Source organism: Haliotis rubra, unplaced genomic scaffold (assembly GCF_003918875.1).
Source record: "Haliotis rubra isolate DU_JTF1 unplaced genomic scaffold, ASM391887v1 Scf862, whole genome shotgun sequence".
In the NCBI taxonomy this organism is placed as follows: domain Eukaryota; kingdom Metazoa; phylum Mollusca; class Gastropoda; order Lepetellida; family Haliotidae; genus Haliotis; species Haliotis rubra.
This window is the reverse complement of record NW_025767593.1, coordinates 222,552-237,908: the sequence shown is the minus strand read 5'-3', so window position 1 is coordinate 237,908 and position 15,357 is coordinate 222,552. Positions and strand designations below refer to the sequence as shown.

Genomic DNA, 15,357 nt, shown 5'->3' with positions numbered 1-15,357 from the left:
TACTATATGATGCTTGTTTCTCACTGAGTGAGTGAGTTTAGTTTTACACCGCACTCAGCAATATTCCAGCTATATGGCGGCGGTCTGTAATTAATCGAGTCTGGACCAGACAATCCAGTGATCAACATCATGAACATCGATCTGCACAATTGGGAACCGATGACATGTGTCAACCACGTCAGCGAGCCTGACCACCCGATCCCGTTAGTCGCCTCTTACGACAAGCATAGTCGCCTTTTGTGGCAAGCATGGGTTGCTGAAGACCTATTTCACGGGTCTGTTTCTCACTGAATAACATGGCAAGTAGTGAGATGGTACAAGACGTTAATGTCAGTGATGAAGAGGACATGTAGTGAGATGGTACATGATGTTAATGTCGGTGATGAAGAGGACATGTAGTCAGATGGTACATGACGTTAATGTCGGTGATGAAGAGGACATGTAGTGAGATGGTACATGACGTTAATGTCGGTGATGAAGAGGGCATGTAGTGAGATGGTACATGATGTTAATGTCGGTGATGAAGAAAACATGTAGTGAGATGGTACATGACGTTAATGTCGGTGATGAAGAGGACATGTAGTGAGATGGTACATGATACTAATGTCGGTGATGAAGAAAACATGTAGTGAGATGGTACATGATGTTAATGTCGGTGATGAAGAGAACATGACGTGAGATGGTGCATGATGTTAATGTCGGTGATGAAGAGGACATGACGTGAGATGGTACATGATGTTTATGTCGGTGATGAAGAGGACATGTAGTGAAATGGTACATGACGTTAATGTCAGTGATGTAGAGGAGATGTAGTGAGAAGGTAGATGACGTTAATGTCGGTGATGAAGAGGACATGTAGTAAGATGATATAGCGTTAATGTCGGTGATGAAGAGAACATGTAGTGAGATGGTACATGACGTTAATGTCGGTGATGAAGAGGACATGTAGTAAGATGGTACATGAAGTGGACTTGTTAATGTCAGGTGATGAAGAAGGACATGTAGATCATCTGGAACAGAGGCTCACTGGATCAAATCACATGTAGAATAGTTTTATGATGATGTTATCTTTGGGCGGTGTCGGTCGTGTAGCCCAGATGATAAGAAGGTTAGCCGATGAACATCCTTCAAACAATACTCTCTGTTATACTGAAATTAGACAACCGTTTTAGATTTGCAAGAGACCAGGTTTGTGTGCCAATATATATAACTAGGTGTACAACTGACTGCACGTGACCTAATGACCCATAAGGATAACCTAGAGAAAGAAGAAGAAGAGATGATGTCCTGGTGGGTTGTTTTCCAGAAGATGGATCCAATGGCTGACTTCACTTTTTGCCAGAAAATACACAATTTCTTAATCGCAAATGAATCTTTAAACAACCGATGCACCTCCTAACAACTCGCCGTGCGCACCCCCACGCCTAACCAACCAACACAAGGGGCGGTAGTGATTAAAGCGTTCGATCGTCACGCCTAAGACCCGGGTTCGATTCCCCACATGAGTACAGTGTAGGGAGCCCATTACTGATGTCCCCCGCCGTGATATTTCGGCGTTAAACCTCACACGCACGCACGCACGCACGCACGCACACACACACACACGCATGCACGCACGCACGCACGCACACGCACTCACACACACACACACATTCCCCGAAACAAGCACTCTCACTCACTCCACCTTCACCTCGTTACCGTTTGTAGAATAAAGGTGAGGGAACCTGCCAGCCGCATGCCCCTCCCGAAGCGGATCTCCAGGTACTGCAACACAACGTGGGGTAACATGGTACAACTTGAATTTGGGTGTAAGCCAGCGAATCCTCCCTGGTACAACATGTTTTAATGTACCAGCATGACGCCTCAACAAGTTAACTTATTGAGGCGTTACTATAAACAGGGAGACTATATATAGATGTTGTAGAGTATCCCTGCTATAAATGAAACAGCCAGTAGCCGAAAGTGTGTAACAGTTGATCTATCTATCTATTTATCGTACAATTAACCTCTTTGACTTGACCCACTGATCAACGCCATTGTTGCCCAAAGACAATATGTCTTTGTTTTCTGTCTGTCTTGATAGAACCGCCATATCCAAAGTCGACCGTATTCAGTTGTATATGTATACCTGACACACAATGCACTCTCACCCCATCTGTCTATACAGTGTTTATTGCTTGAGTTTATCTTTTACAGTTCCTGGGACGCACTTGAATGTGCATTACCAGGTTTGTACGCATTATCATAGACAAAATAGTAATACAGTCTCTGAATCGAATTCCTTTCCACCAAATAAACAAAGCAAGAAGTATAGACGCTTCCAAACCACCGTATACCATACGCAGTATGGAGTATACCTAATGTAACAATACACCACATCCTTATATATATTGCATATCATGTACATATCACCGGACCCAGCATGCAGTATGCAGTATATCATGTGCATATCACCGGACCCCACATGCAGTATGCAGTATAGGCCTACCATGTTCAAGATACCGTATAATACATGCAACATACAGTATATCATGTGCATATCACCGGACCCCACATGCAACATACAGAATATCACGTGCATTATACTATATGCAGCATACAGTATATGATGTGCAAGATACTATATGCAACGTGCAGCATACAGTATATCATGTGCAATTTACTATATGCAACGTGCAGCATACAGTATATCATGTGCAATTTACTATATGCAACGTGCAGTGTGGAGCTTGCCAAGTCCAAGATACGTCATACCACTACACTAACAAGTAGTCTCTGAAATGAACGTATTTTACAGAAAAAAGCTCATAGTAAAAAAAATAAAAACTATATTGAAATGGAGCCCTGAGACTATATTCTTACTATATTCTATATGGTCTCTGACCTCACTAGCTGTTGCAGCTGTAGTGGTGGTGGTGGTGTAGATCCGCCCCTGATACACTACATCAGAGACGATATAATAGATTATTATGTATTATTATATGGTCTCTGACTACATTAATACTGTTGTTTAACGATGTACAACATACGTGTCACTCCAACCAGAGAGGCTACAGTGACGGCGTTATCGGGCGACGCTAATGACGCAGGGTCTCTGCTGGTTTACTGATTAACTCTTGATTAACGTCTTCCACCGCGACTGTGACATCAGTTTGAGAGAATTTCAACTTTCCCACGAGCTACACGGCACAGTCTGCAGCTTATGTTACCTGATACCCACGAGCGGTGCGGGCAGACCCGGCGACACGCTTCCCCAGCGTGGTACCGGGCCAGTGGTAATGGACTACACATAAACATTGATGTACGAAATTGTCACTGCCAGAAAACGTCTAACTGTAGGACGGCAGCGGAGGCGTAGTTACCAAGGAGGGAATTTGTTGTTGTTGAACATCTTTGGTAATTGATCGTTGATACGGCTGTGTACAGTTCCTTTAATCAATCGCTCGTTTGTTTCAGTTTTAGATTTGAGGTTTGTGTAATAGCGCTGAAGGTGTCGTTGTCGGCACAGGTACTACAGATATGTACCCCAGGTACGTTTCTGTATACAGACATGTACCCTAAACAAAGACAAACTACAGAAACGTAGCCGGTACCCTAAACGACGGACGAGTCCATATTCCACAACCCAAAACCAAAACCGTATGTAGTTGTTCCCGTTCAGCTGATTGCGAGTGGTGTACCTTGTGCACCGTGAAATATTCGTTATACCGTGTATGCTCTTATATAACGATATCAAATGCATCTAATACAACAGTATGACAGTTCCGGTGAAGAAAACTCCACAATGCAGTATGGAATCGTCCAAGGGTATGTTTCTGTATTCTGATTTTGGCTAGGGTACGTATCTGTATACACAAACGTACCTGGGGTACACATCTGTAGTACCCGTGCCGACAACGACCCCTTCAGCTGTAATAGCAGTATATGTAATTAAATGTTGTTATTATATTGCAAAATACACACCAACCCGTTCCTCATTTGTGTCCAAATGTTAGACGAAATACACCATACTTCAAGAGGTGACTGTGATGCAGAGTTAGACCGAGTTACATTAACACCGCTTGACACCAGCTTCCATTGTCAAAGGTACAGAAAACGTAATGCATTACATACCTCAAAAATACTTGTATTCCCAAGTTCGTAGAAAAAAGGTATGAAAATCCACGTAGCCCCTGCGACTGACACAAGATATCCCAGACATATCCACCAGAACATCGTGTTGTAGTTGTACACTTCGGCTGGAGTTCCCAGCAGAGTCAATGCCGAGAGAAACGTCACAAGCAAAGACATAGCTACAGGTATCACATGCATTTTCCTTCCACCGAAATGGAACTCTCCGGTGGAGACGTTGTTGCGGTCTCTGATGGCCACGAAGACTCCTATTGCTGCAGATACTGCCAAAGTCAATGCAAATACCACGTAGTCGGCGACACTGAACGTCTTGATGTAGCCAGTGACGATACTGTAGTCGGCTGCCATGATGGTGTATAACGGTGAATGACCTAGAGATGCTGCAGCTTCCACAGGCACCACAATGTAAACATCGGTCTCGGAGCTAGCTCGTGGGAGGAATAGCCAGCGACAGTGACAGGGGGAGTACTCCCCGTTTTACATCTAGGAGTCGGTGGTTTATCTACTGCAGATAACACGCCCTGGGGAGAAGGAGAAGCATACTAAATACTGCATCTTTCATCAGCAGCCATTAAGATAATGACAGGTTTATAGCGGTTTGGAGACGTGGGTCGGAAAGGGTTTCAGAAAATACCTCTGACATTACTCTTGTACATTCCGGCCATTACACACATTGAAAACAATTACATTCGCCATTTCAAACTGATGTTGCCTTGACGTTGAATTAATGAACTTTGACAGGCTACTCATCGCAGTTCTTCAAAGAGAAAACAGGAGCATGACTACACATTACCATTTAGAAAGTGGTAAAATGTAACATGCAATATATTTGGGATCACACTTTCTCAGAAAAGTACAGCTTCTACTACTTTTGGGGTGTGAGTCTCATCGGGAGGCTGCGCTGGCTGAGTGGGCAGGAGCGCTGGTTGGAATCACGGACGCTGGTTGGACTCACGGACGCTGGTTGGACTCACGGACGATTTAGAATCGATACTGCACTGAGAAGGTGTAACCGTCATAGGAAAATACAAACAGAGGTTCTTCTCTGTACACACGTTATACAGGGAAGTCTCTCTTGTGAACACATGTGAAAGATGCCTTCACGTGGGCATGCAAGTCTTCCTGGTCAAATTTCTACTTTTCAAACTAAGCTGGCACGACATCTTTCCTCAGCGCTCTCGATGTTTGACAAGAAAAGCAAGTGCTTACACTTTACGATGCTAATGTAAAGTCACTAATACCGGTTGCCGCAAATTCGTCTATTTTAAATAAAAACATTTAAACTTGAATAAATATAAACCATTACCATAGTGTTTCGATCTTTAATTCAACAGCCACAACACACACACTTCGCTGACTTTTGTCCAATCACTGGGTGTTTGCAGAAGTAATGAACATAGTTCATATTTATTTAAATGCTTCATGCAAGGTGTGCGTCTAGTGTCATGGCAAACTAAACCTAAAGCGCCGTCAAAGTGCCAGGTTCATTATACTGTCTCTTCATAATGCATACAGCCTTTGTAAAGAAAACTTGCTTGAGGTTTACATAAAAATATGTAATAATTCCACAAAATAATGAGAAACAATTGATATTGCTATTGTGGCTACATTCTTCTTCATTATTAAACAGTCCAAATCGGATACTGTGCAAGTCCAGCAGATATCAGCACAGATTCTTCAGCTTCATTTGTCAAGGATAAACTAGCCGCTCCGTTGTCCAATGATACCATAACCTCTACCACGCTCCATACACCCAGCATTTTGTCTGGCATTGACATTGGCTGGCAGAGCTTAGTTCTGAACAAATTCGTTTAAACATTCTTAAGTACATTCAGTCAAAGAGGGTGGAAACGTATTAAAACACCGTTAAGAGTAATCCGAGGTGTGAAACCGTGTCATTCGCATGCTTATCCTCGGTCTAAAGGGTACCATATGTGTACCATGTGCTGCGTGTAACAAGATTGAAACACTAGTGTGCATAAAATACCCATAATTATAGAAATGTTGTTGCACAAAATATGGACGATATCTATAACTATATATGCTTACTCTGCACAAACGTTTCTCAACTTGACACTATTTACAGAAAATGCCGAAACATTCCTGTCTGATTCCAAACAGCAACTAGACATTCGTAAACAGAATATTCCCAGGTTTCACTATATCCGAATCACTGATGCGCACGTAAAATGGCTAAATCCCTTTGTCATGACAGGTAACTGTTACACTGACCTTATCTCCTGAGTGTTCTACTAACGGCCAAGTTGTGTACATCGAGAAAGAACGATTATTACTAGCAGGTGGATGTTTCAATAAGGTATTATACTATGTATGTATATTACATGTTTCCTGTGGTGTGCAGTTTGGTGAGTGTGCTTCCCAATCTTTTGTTCAAGTCATTCGTAGGCAAGGGAAGAACTGCCATTTTGTGGCAGTGTTATTTATTGTGACGTATGTTCCAAGTGTGTAACACTGTACAGTTGGGTGGGTGATCTGTCTAAACTTATTATATATTTAGAAAGAGTCCTCGATGGTACTACAGGACAACACAATTGAATGGCCATACACCCAGACCGCGTCGGTTTGCGAATCTTCTGGAGTGTTTTTAGGGGAGCTAACTCTTGACACTCAACCTAAGTGACAAGGCGTCCAGATTCCACTACGCTAACTCAGAATCACATGCTCCCTGGGCGAGTACAGTTATAAACAACTGAAGAGATAGAGACATGTGACAGCTGAGCTTGGATGAATTAAGAAATACACTTCGCTCTACCACCATGTATAGTGTAATAAAACACACTTTTGCCCTGAACTATTATAGTTAAAGCACGAGGACGCTTGCGTCCGAGTGCTTTAACGTTATAATAGTTCTGGGCGAAAGTGTGTTTTATTACACTATACATGGTGGTAGGGGCGAAGTGTATTTCTTTTCTAAGATGCCAAATTTAATACTTTCTAAAGATAATTACGATTAATTTACGGCAGAAAACAAACGACGGTGTCGGTGACCTAAATTAAGAATCCTCGCACAGGGCTAACTGGCGCGCTGTTCTATTGATGTGTCTGCCCCCTACGTTAAGACGAACGTTACCAGAAAAAAACAAATGATAACAGTTTGATGACGGTTTACGTTTGGATTAAATATCTTCTCTGAATTATTTTAATTACATCTGTCATTAACGTAAACCATATGGGGCAATATGAACGTTGCATTTCTACTACCAGCGTAAGTTTAGATCAGTACATCCAGAGGAAGTTGAGTAGTCAAGCGACATTCCACAATTGCATTGTGGGAATGTAAACATTACGAACGTTACCGCGTCGCTGAAAACTTGTGAGTCGAAATGACACATTTTAACCGTCGTAAAACATAAACGTAATGTTTCCACCAGTGATGTTAGCTGCGTGAAGCAACAGCAAACCAAGAAACTGGATGCAACGGTGTAGTTTACTGTAGGAGGCCGTACGAGGCGATGACAACTGACATGCATCGTGACGTCGCTGACTTTGTGACGTAATGTAAAATGGTTCGATTACGAGGGGGCACACTAGAATGGCGCAGTGACGGGAGAACGTCATTCAATTGTTACGTCATCAAAAAACTATACCTTTATTGTCTGATAATGTATTTTTTTTCGATTGTTCTAACCGCTAGGCATCTTAGAAATAGTGTAAGATGTTTATGTTTTTAAAAGCACATCTATCCAGTAATTAAAACTGACCACAAGTGTAGGTATTTAGTGCTGTTTTTTTTTGTCTCCATGACTTATGCTTATTGTGTGTACAGATATTTTCCAGTAGGTGCCATTTGGTGCAGAACTGGGGTTGATGTATTCAGCTTCCTGTGCTCGGAAATTTATTTTAGAATACAATTGTCCCATCTCTTTGTTGTTTGCTTGTTTCACACAAGGGTCTTTTACGGACTGGTTTCAGGTTAACTTTTACTGTTAACCTGGGAGTGAGTGAGTGAGTTTAGATTTACGCCACACTCAGCAATATTTCAGCTATATGGCGGCGGTCGGTAAATAATCGAGTCTGGACCAGACAATCCAGTGATCAACAGCATGAGCATTGGTCTGCGCAATAGGGAACCGATGATATGTGTCAACCAAGTCAGCGAGCCTGACCCCCCGATCCTGTTAGTCGCCTCTTACGGCAAGCATGGGTTACTGAAGATCAATATTCTAACTCGGACATTCACGGGTTGTTAACTTGGGAACCAACATGTAAGGGCACTACTACCTGAGGATAAAACCCTTTATTACCCACGTGGTCAACGTATGGGTAGTTGGATACTAATCTCATACGTCACACGAGTGTCGTATCGCGTTGACCTGTGTCGTATCGCGTTGACCTGAGATTCTAACGATTTGATTGGATAACCGATGGCCTCTCAGTTCACTCTCCTACCCAGAGTTCCATGCGGCAAGCCAGCATCGTCATCGCTGTGCCGGAGTGTGCTCCCAGTTAGGTCACGTTGTGACGGAACTACTTGTTCATTCTCAACAAACACGTGAATTCATTCATTCTACAACTTATATGCATTGTGGGAATGTAAACATTGCGAACGTTGCCGTGTCGCTGTTTAGTTGTGAGTCGAACTGAGACATTATATCCGTAGAAAAACTTAAACGCAATGTTTCCACCAGTGATGTTAGCCGAGTGAAGCAACTGCAAACCAAGAAACGGGGTGCTACGGAGTAGTTTGCTGTAAGAGGCTGTACGAGAAGCGATGACAACTGACATGCGTCATGACGTCGGTTACCAAGGGGACAGACGAGAATGGTGTAGTGACGTCAATACAGTGTGACGTCATGCAAAAGTGTACTACAGAACAAATTCTTCCGCAACCTCTTTATGAAACAGGTTTCGGTTTGAAACCATAACAATAACAAAAATACGCTATTTTGTCAATTTAATGCATGCAAGACGTGGGTAATAAATAAAATACCACACTCGGTCTCATTACATACGAATTTTAGGAAACTCTTTTTCGTATGATTCGTATCTAATGAGACCTCGTGTTGTATTCTCGATATATTGCATCAGAAGACTGACTGACTGACTGAGTTTGGTTTTACGCCGCTTTTAGCAATATTCCAGCAACATCACGGCGGGGGACACCAGAAATTGGCTTCACACATTGTGCCCATGTGGGGATTCGAACCCGGGTCTTCGGCGTGACGGGCCAACGCTTTAACCACTAGGCTACCCCACCGCCCCCTTGCATCAGAAGAAGTGGTTCTGCATCACACATAGCATTTATAGGTGCCTATGCGGCAAGGGTAAAATCCCACTTAAGCAACGAAGACAAGACCAGCAAATGTTTGTGGACATTCATGAAACACAACCGACTAGGTAAAAGGAACACATAACCCGAACGAAACCCTAAACTGCATCAAGGTATAAATTGTCACTGTCTTACCACTATATGAATTGAAAGGGTGATACGAGGTCAACACACAATGTTCTGTTCCGGCCGAGCTCAATAATGCTAAATTTATATACCTCGTATTTTAAGCCAACAGTTCAAGCTATAAAATGAGGCATAGATTACACATTTTCTCCGAACCTGTCCCCTATCGAGCACGCTTGCTCTGACGTTAACGTCAAGCCCACAAACAGCCATGGACGTTAGCTGAATTGGTACAAGCCTTGGTTCAGATATGGAACAACATTTCCCAAGCTTTCATCAGACGCTTAGTATCCTAAGCAGCAAAAGAAACGTCAGTTTGGAATTTTCCTTCGCAGAAACGGATTACTGTGAACTCATTTAATGTTTTGATTGTATATTTTTGACAACATCTCCAAAGACATTCCCTCCCAAACTCAGAATTGAACCCAGGAAAGGTCTCAAAAGCGCAACCTGATCTCGGAGATGGTACGGTGTTATCCATGTGTTTCATGCAACTCATGCTGCACGTGCTGTTCACAAGGACCTGCCCTATAAAATGCACCCCAAACCTGGTTGAAACATTCACATTACAACGTCAGCAGGATGCCGCGACTAACGACAGCTCAGAGGAACCAGGCGCTAGGAAGACTTGACCTATCCTCACCCCTCGTCATCGGCGTGGACGTCTACAGTTTGCCCTACAACACCAAAATTGGCGATACAGGCAATGGAGAACTGTTCGGTTCACAGATGAGAGTCGGTACTGCGTATCAACTGCAGATGGCAGAACAAGAATATGGCGAAGACGTGGCCAGCGTTACTCAGACCAATGTGTTATGGAAAGAGACTCATGGGGAGGTGCAAGCATCATGGTATGGGGTGGAATAGGCCTGAGCCAGAGATTGGGTCTTGAGGTGTTCCAGAACCTTGGTCCAGGGAGAGGAGGCCCCATCACAGCGGTGCGCTACATCTACCAAGTTCTCAGACCACACGTCATACCACATTTCGTACGTCACCGGAACAACATTTCCCAGCATGATAACGCCCGGGCCCATACTGCCAGAGCTACACGGGACCTCCTACAGCAGAACGGTGTCAACATTATGCAGTGTCCAGCCCTTAGTCCTGATTTAAACCCAATTGAACATCTTTGGGATGAAATACAGAGGAGACTGAATAATGTCATACCAAGGCCGAACGCAGACGATTTATTGCACCAGGCCTTTTTCAGAGTGTGGTTCCAGGTGTCAATGGCCTTCATCAATCGATTGGTGCACTTCATGCATAGACGCTGTGCTGCAGTTATTGTCGCTCGTGGTGGTCACACTAGATACTGAAGTCAAGAGTCTGAATGGACTGCAAACGTTCACGTAATGTCTTGAAACTGTGCTTATTCATTGATGTGTCAAGATACTGTACATCAAAATGGTTTTGATCCGCTTATTATGTCCATTTCTGTAATGATTTGATTACAGTGCCTATCTAATTTTGAATTCGTACTGATGGTTTTTTTTGCTGCTTAGTATATATCATCTATGTGTCGTCGTTGTCAAGCCTGCATCAACCCCTATGGTGGACACACACGATACTGAATTTGTAAACTGACAATTCACACCACATCTCTTCAAGGGTGTGTCACGATGTTTTGGGTGTGTCAACTCATACAGATTTCGATATTATCCTGTCAGTAGTTAAAGAGTGATTATGTAAATCACCACAAATCATGTTATTTTCTTTTTGCGTTAAAAATGGCATAACGTCAAATAATGCACAGTTACTTTATGATGGTGGTCACACCAGAGACCATATGATCTATTATATGGTCTCTGGTTACACTCACTATTGATTCAACATGTGATGACGTATTGCCGAAAGAACCGCCTTGTTGATTTGTGCAAACACACGGTATACGTTCTTTTGAGCACTAGTGTATTAGCATGACATATGGTCCGCCAGAATGAAGGTGAGTGCTGACTGGAAAGCAGGGGGCACGTATGTTGTGATACATACACCGAGTTAGTGGCTCAGCTTGTTTGGCTCACCCCTGCCGTGCCTTACAACCCGTAGAGTCTGTTGATGAACCTCGACCAGCTATACTGGCTCCTTCGTATACATCCACTGCTTGATGTGTGTGTTGCAGTGGACACTGTCAGAGACTGTGGCGGGGTGGACTTGATGTGTGTGTTGCAGTGGACACTGTCAGAGACTGTGGCGGGGTGGACTTGATGCGTGTGTTGCAGTGGACACTGTCAGAGACTGTAGCGAGGTGGACTTGATGATGTGTCATCAACGTAACGTGGAGGTTTTGGTGTCTGTATTTCACAACTTGTGAGGGAGAATTGAACATACTCTTTCTACAAAGAGTTCAAAGACCGCAATACGACTCTTGTCTTGTCTTGGACATAGTAACTTCAAGGCCCTAGTAAATCTTTTAAAAAGTATCTTATTCAGACACGTAAGAGGTACGTATATCAGTGACAAACGTGACACCCAGTGCAACTCCCTGTTTTGTCCCTTCGTTGATCGGCACCCTGGGTTACAACCAACTCTTAACAACACTTGCTTGTCGACAGACGAAACTTACGGGGTCGAGTAGTCATGCTCGCTGACTTGGTCGATCGATGTCGTGGCATACCAATTGCGATGCTTATGCTGTCAATCACCGGATTGCCTGATCCAGACTAGATGAGTCACACTAGATAAGACAGAGGCTGTCGCCATATGGAATATTGCCGAGTACACCTTTAACCGAAAACAAAAAACCAACGAAAAGTACACATGCCTAAGCCATAAATTTACAACTTTACCAACGCTTCTCGTAGACGTATTTTGTTTTTTAATTAACTTGTTTAAGTGGCATTTAGAAGGTGGTATGATGAACAACAAGGAGAGTTCTATGGATATACACCTTCTTTAATATGATATGAGCGACGTTTCGGTGTAGCTACTAACACCGTTATCAAGCAAATGATGTACAATACTAGATGCAAGGTATATTTATATACATGGTAAAGTTGAACAGTAAGTGATGATGTTTACACAATTAATGAGGTAGATGTACAGGGTGGTGGATGTTTACACAAGGGGCCAATAGTTACACAAACATAGTAAGCTATGGGGGATGGGGGGGGAAGCCAGTGATATGACAGACAGGAGAATAATAGGATTAAGATTGCTTGGTGATGAGTTGGTTGTAGGCAGTGGGGATGTAATATCCTTGGTCTCTGTTCATGGCCGGTTGGAGTCTCTTGATGTGAATGGCTTCTAGTAGCTTTCTTATCTTGAAGTGGGTGTGATTGCTGGTGAGTACATTGATGCTGTTCCATAGGATGTTGTGGTCTGGGTGAGCTTGGGTGTGGTCAGAGATGGCCATCAACCAACTCATCACCAAACAATCTTAATCCTATTATTCTCCTGTCTGTCATATCACTGGCTTACCCCCATCCCCCATAGCTTACTATGTTTGTGTAACTATTGGCCCCTTGTGTAAACATCCACCACCCTGTACATCTACCTCATTAATTGTGTAAACATCATCACTTACTGTTCAACTTTACCATGTATATAAATATACCTTGCATCTAGTATTGTACATCATTTGCTTGATAACGGTGTTAGTAGCTACACCGAAACGTCGCTCATATCATATTAAAGAAGGTGTATATCCATAGAACTCTCCTTGTTGTTGTTTTTAATTGTAGCATCACTGTGAGTCAGAAAGTGCGACACCACCTATCACATAATGTTGTCGCTATCCGTCTCGCTGTATGGTGCCAAAACGTTGGTGACGATGAGATTGTTATACAAACCGCCATCCTCAGCCGGCAACAGTGTTTGCTTAACTTGTCCAAACAAACGGATCACTCTTGACTCGGAATGTGGTGAGAAGCCCCGGTTAAAGCTAGTGGTTAATTAATGTGTATAACATGTGTGAATGAATAAAACAGACTATAGTTAATCCCCATTGTGCACTCATTTGTCATGGACTGCCTGCATTTAAGATTGAAGTAGGCTTTAAGTGTTCGCTGTGAGAATACCAGCCGGGTTATAGGGGTTCCACTGCTGGACAATAACCATCAGACAGGAGAATGTTTTCCGGTCATACCCCACTTTGCGGGACAGCTGATGTGATGATAACGGTTTAAGAGTAACGGTCCGCTAGTTTGCTGGCTATAGTCTGTTTTCAGTGGGTAGTTGTCACCCATAGTCTCATTTGGGGGAAATGGGCGTTTGGCAGAGTTCGAACTCAATAATTACATGGCACCAATTTGTTTTGGGTGAACTCGATTTCTAGTAACTAATTTGAGTGAACTCGAATTATATCAGCTAAATTGAGTGAAACTTATTCAAATGATTATTTCTGCCATTATGCCTGTATATAAAGAATGTAGACATATATCCGCCTCAGTATGTTGATGCTCTGGGGGATATGACTCTAATCAGCACACAAGTCCGTCTTGGGGTCCACACGATTTATTCTGGTCTAGTTACAAGGGGTGGTTCTGAACTCTGAGTTTCAGTCCGAACTGCCCAGCACTGCTGGTTCACAATCATTTATACCATCTATTAATTGACATAGCTGACATTCCTTGCCCGTATCCGTCTTTTCCCCGATTCCATGTTTGGTGTAGGTCCCTGTGGTCAGTTTGTGTCTTTCGCCAGGGTTATGTCTCCCCCCATCGGATTCTTGACCGATGGGGGAGGGGTGACTCATGTCGCCAATTCGGGTTCCCTAATATGGGGACCGATCCATGATTCTTGCCTCTGATACATGGTTCCCTCATTGCAAAATTCAGTTCATTCTAATTCAAGGGGATCTTGTCTCAGACCTAGTTGGTGTCCCTGTGTTGGAATAATTATTATTTATGTATATTTATGAACAAAATTCTTTATGCATATTTATGAACAAAATTCTTTATGCATATTTATGAAAAATTATTTATGCATATTTATTTATATGTCTTCAGTTACAATTTTCTCATTTTCTGAAAATGTACGAAATGTGTATTTATTAATTTTATCATGAAGAGAAAATACACAAAAATGTTGAATTGATGAAATGAAAACATCGAGGTGAAGTTATAGTGTGTACATATAGCCGAAAAAGACTATAAGTTAATCCCCTTGTTTTAAGGATTATCGCGCATCAATGAATTTTTGTCTAGAACAAAATCGTCCGTCAAAACGGGAACCCCCCTCTTTTCCTTGTTCATAGCAATTCCTCGCTATTTACTTCCTTCTTAACCCACTCCAGCGCAGACCTACGGTGGCTGCTACATAGCGGACATTACTCTGTTGCTGATCACCTGTGGTAGAGTCAAAAGAGAGGGCGAAGTATTTGACCATATTTGCTATGATGGCAACAGAGCTGTAGGAATGTCAGTGAGACAAGTATGTATTTTCTGAATTACTCGGTTGGTGTTACAAACGAGGTATCTAGCTGTATATATATAAGCCCTCTTCGAGAACGTGTAATCATTGGTAGGTGCGAGTGTATGTGCTGGCTCTGTGTGCTTGTGCCCAATGTTTTATGATTTCTTTTTAAGATCAGGTGTTAAGGGTGGCCGAATTCGCAGTGCAGAACGGAGTCCTTTGACAAGGAGAGAAGCCTATGTTGTGGGTTCGAATCCCGCTTCGCCTCTTGTATACATGTGTCTATGTTGACTACCACTGTACCCGTGGCAGACATCTGACACCTGCATACCTGCAAATGCTGTTCATATCGGCGTTTCATCTCAGCTTTCTCACTCCCTGTCTAAGAAAAAACAACACCGCACCACAGAATGTCTGACTGAAGGGCCCAAAGCCAAAATGACAACAAACATTTCTGT

General features: G+C 42.8%; 1 protein-coding gene across 1 annotated transcript; it reads right to left on the bottom strand.

Annotated features, from left to right (window-relative positions):
- Positions 1–980: 980 nt before the first annotated feature.
- LOC124262977 (sodium-coupled monocarboxylate transporter 1-like) lies at positions 981–4,673 on the bottom strand. Its single transcript, XM_046697594.1, has 3 exons — positions 4,114–4,673; positions 1,699–1,764; positions 981–1,010 (listed from the first exon to the last, which is right to left on the bottom strand). Exons 1-3 carry the CDS (start codon positions 4,477–4,479, stop codon positions 981–983), a joined length of 462 nt encoding a protein of 153 aa, XP_046553550.1. The 5' UTR covers positions 4,480–4,673.
- Positions 4,674–15,357: the final 10,684 nt, after the last annotated feature.

What these genes read in the sequence shown, in the direction of transcription:
- LOC124262977 (XM_046697594.1), bottom strand. Translation starts at nt 4,479, where the DNA reads ATGGCAGCCGACTACAGTATCGTCACTGGCTACATCAAGACGTTCAGT. An exon ending in GGAATACAAGTATTTTTGAG is followed by an intron (nt 1,765 to 4,113) that starts GTATGTAATGCA and finishes GTTGTGTTGCAG; the next exon opens with TACCTGGAGATCCGCTTCGG. An exon ending in TCACCTTTATTCTACAAACG is followed by an intron (nt 1,011 to 1,698) that starts GTAACGAGGTGA and finishes CCTCTGTTCCAG; the next exon opens with ATGATCTACATGTCCTTCTT.